This window comes from Stegastes partitus, unplaced genomic scaffold (assembly GCF_000690725.1).
Source record: "Stegastes partitus isolate 25-593 unplaced genomic scaffold, Stegastes_partitus-1.0.2 Scaffold2105, whole genome shotgun sequence".
Classification (NCBI taxonomy): Eukaryota; Metazoa; Chordata; class Actinopteri; family Pomacentridae; genus Stegastes; species Stegastes partitus.
The window spans coordinates 115,330-118,953 of NW_007579836.1; the positions used below are offsets into that span (position 1 = coordinate 115,330).

The following is a 3,624-nucleotide window of genomic DNA, read 5'->3' on the forward strand; positions in this document are numbered from 1 at the left end:
ATTACTGTACAATACGAGGTAAGACCTGGTCCGTCTTTTGCTCTTACACGCAGTTCAATCGAAGTCTCCGTTTCATAATCAATAGAGCCGATTACTTTTATTTCTCCTGTCTTATGATCAAGCGAGAACAAAGAGACATGGTCATCAGACACATGATCAAAATTATAGGTAATATCACCGTTGGGTCCTGCGTCGGCATCAGTTGCGCTCACTGTAACCACAACAGTATCTAAAGGAGAGTTTTCAGGCAGACTGGCTTTATAAACGGCCTGACTGAACACTGGGGCGTTATCATTAGCATCCAGTACAGTGACATGAATAACTACAGTCCCTGATCTCTGAGGGGAGCCTCCATCTAGAGCTGTTAGCACTAATTTCAGTTCTTTTTCTTGCTCTCGATCTAATTCTTTGACTAAAACCAATTCGGGGTGTTTTCTTCCACTGGCACCTGCATCTACATTAATAGTAAAATGCTCATTAGTTTGTAAATTGTAGCTTTGCACTGTATTTGTACCGATATCCGCATCGTGGGCTTCAGTAAGTAAGAACCTGGCTCCTTTGTCGGCTGATTCTCTTATTTCAAATGAAATCAAGTCCTCACTGAATTCCGGGGCGTTGTCGTTTATATCTTGCACATGGATACTGATGCGCTGAAGCTCCAAAGGGTTTTCCAAAACAAGCTCCTCTTTCAAAACGCAAGTGGCCTTCTTTCCACAAAGGCTTTCCCTGTCGATCCTGTCAGCGACAATCAAATCCCCGGTGCTCAGCTTAATATCACAGTACCTTTTGTCATTCCCGTCAGTATCAATGCGAGCTTTACGCGAGGAAAGTGTGGAGATCCCGAGGCCGAGATCTTTGGCTATATTTCCAATCACGGATCCGCGTTTCATCTCCTCTGCGACAGAGTAGCTCACATCTCCGTGTGCGAAACGCAGGCTGATGAAAAGGAAAACGACACAATAGCGGTTCATAATAAATCCTCTTTCGAATGTTTTCCCCAGGATCGCGCAGATTTCCATCCTGCCGTGGCAAAATATTTCAAAGTTCTGAAAGACGGTTATATTCCTCGTTGTATATTCATGAAGAAGCCGAATATAAGCACAAGGTTGGTCTTTTATAATGTCCTGAACCGAGAGACACGTCGCACCACAATAACGCTTTGCAATGGTGGAAAAGAATGGATAAAGCAATGCCTTCCTTCTGCCTTTGTTGGTGGACAGTGACACCAAGAGTTTCAATCAGTTATAGCACTGCAAACTCAAAAAGCTGACACTGTCACTTCTTATCTCAAGGTTTAACTTGTTATCTGCTGGTGTCCTTCATTTAATGTTGTGACGACAAAGTAAACTACTAGTATGAATGGCCAAGCATCTGTTTTGATGGTCTTACCCTGTGTGTGTGTGTGTCTTGTGTCACTTCTCTGTAGTGGCAGCAATGTTGTTTGACAAGTGAATACAGTTTTCTGCATTGCCTTTTTCATAAGCCATCTGTACAACAAATACTATTAGAATGTGTGTTATACTGCAAAAGACACGACTCCAAAATTCAAGGCTGCATTTCCATTCAAAAGTCAGTAGTCTGTTACAAATAAAACATTGTGCACAGCAATTGACAGTAAAAGTATAAAGAAACAACAGATCTTTGTGCCATGAAACAGAACTGAACAGGGTAAGGTCAAATAGCAATCACACACAACACAAAGCCGTAAACAACCATCCTAGAAGCAGACTCTACCAGCATGACCTCTCTTTGCATCACAAAATAAGACAAAGAAGTGACCAAGAAAAGTAAAAGAGAAGCACACAAACAGATTTACTCAGTGTTTTGGGATATAAAATATCATTATGAAGTGTTTGCAAATTCAATTAATGCTGGATTTTCCAATTTGTGAATCAGATAAGAAGAAGGCTGAATAATACTAAACTTGTAAAATCCACTAAAAATATCAAAATCAAATATTACAAGTTGTATTCTTGATAAATATGTATTGGGCTTAAATTTACTAGCTGGAAGACAGTGATGATATTGTTTTAATGAACTTTTTAAACAGATTACCATAAACTGTGAACACAAAAATCATTATCTATTGTCACATTCAGCATAGGTCTATGATTGGAACAAAATACAGCCGAATAACCAAGAGAACAGCAATCTCATCCATAATCAGACATGAAAGCAGTGACCTATTAAAACGAGAAGTTGAACCCCAACTTATGCATGCATTTTCAAAAACAACAACTTTTAGGCTCATAAAATGGATTCTTGCATAGTGTACTGCAAATGCATGATAGAAAAGAAAGCTTAGGTCTCTTATTATGAAATAACTAATGCAAGTTCTGAAAAGAAGACAAAAACTTTCCCCCTCAACACTTCACAATAAACTAATGCAAAAATGCAAAGCAATAAACAACAAAAGAATGTCTGCAGGCCAGTGGCAGGACAAGAAAGGTCAACTATGATGGACATTTCAGACTCACTGAAAAAACACACCTTTTCAATAACTGATGATGAAAATCTTCGTCACTGAAACATAATGTTCAAACATCATAGCTACACAACTGACAAAAAACATATACAAAAAAAGGCATTAGTTTGACAGCACCAGTGCCATTCAGTGATCAATATTTCCTGTTTGCCTCACTGAGCATCAAAGGTAAGAGCTTGCTTCTGTTGACTCAAAGTCATTTGCCAAAAAAAAAGAAACTGTAACAAGTGGTCCTAAATTGTATTATTCAGCAATCTAAGAGATTTTAAGATGTTACATGTGTATTGCATGGACTAAACCAGGTTTGATTACATGCCCGCTCACTGATGTGTCAGAATGTAAAAGTAAAACTGCATGTGGCATCTGGATATTCTTTAGGATTAGGCAACTACAGCTCCAAATCCCCAAACATTGGGCAAACAAAATTTACCTGAGTAGGTGTAAAATAAGTCAATAGACACAGAAAATATATACATATATAAAAGAAATATTATGAAAATATGCATTGTGTATGCATCCTGCATTATAGAATGTATTGAAAACCCATGTTATTAAGTAAAATAATGAAAGTAATCCCTCACTAGTAAAAACACCATTACGCAGCAATTAGCTAATGGATGGCCATAAAAGGCCAATGAAAATACATTTAAACATTTAAATGCACCTTCCCAGACGTAGATTGCCAAAATTTGCACAAGTAAATTTGCAGTGTAACAAGGTTGACTTAAAGTTTTTGCATTAATGGAGAAACATAACTCAAACTTCTTGCATAACATGTAGCTTGTTGCCTAGCCAGGAAGGCTGAAAGAAAAAAAGACCATTCTTATTCTTCATATGCCTGTATAAATCGACTGTGACTCTAATTATCAGTTCAGATTGAAAAAGGAGAACAACAACTACAACAATGGTAAGAACAGGTACAACAGTGGTGAATCCAAAACTAGAAAAGCATAATGTGGGCCCTGCCTCAAGGAAGCCATCTGACTGATCAAATTCTGAAGTAAAATCTGTTAGGTATGGCCTGCATTATGACATTTCAAAAGAGTAAAACTTTATGTGACAGCTGTTCCTACCTCAGGAGAGGATTCACAATCTCCAAAGGCATCAACAAAGTCTGATGGACTTTTCCTCAGAGTCTG

General features: G+C 38.1%; 2 protein-coding genes across 2 annotated transcripts in view; both read right to left on the bottom strand.

Moving 5' to 3' along the window:
* LOC103373956 (protocadherin beta-16-like) overlaps positions 1–1,019 on the bottom strand; it is a 63,053-nt gene extending 62,034 nt beyond the window's left edge. Inside the window, exon 1 of the mRNA XM_008303969.1 lies at positions 784–1,019. Coding sequence (XP_008302191.1) covers positions 784–1,019 — 236 coding nt within the window. The remainder of the gene's footprint in view (positions 1–783) is intronic.
* A 2,518-nt stretch (positions 1,020–3,537) lies between these two features.
* LOC103373957 (protocadherin gamma-B5-like) overlaps positions 3,538–3,624 on the bottom strand; it is a 5,929-nt gene continuing 5,842 nt past the window's right edge. Inside the window, exon 3 of the mRNA XM_008303970.1 lies at positions 3,538–3,621. Coding sequence (XP_008302192.1) covers positions 3,538–3,621 — 84 coding nt within the window. The remainder of the gene's footprint in view (positions 3,622–3,624) is intronic.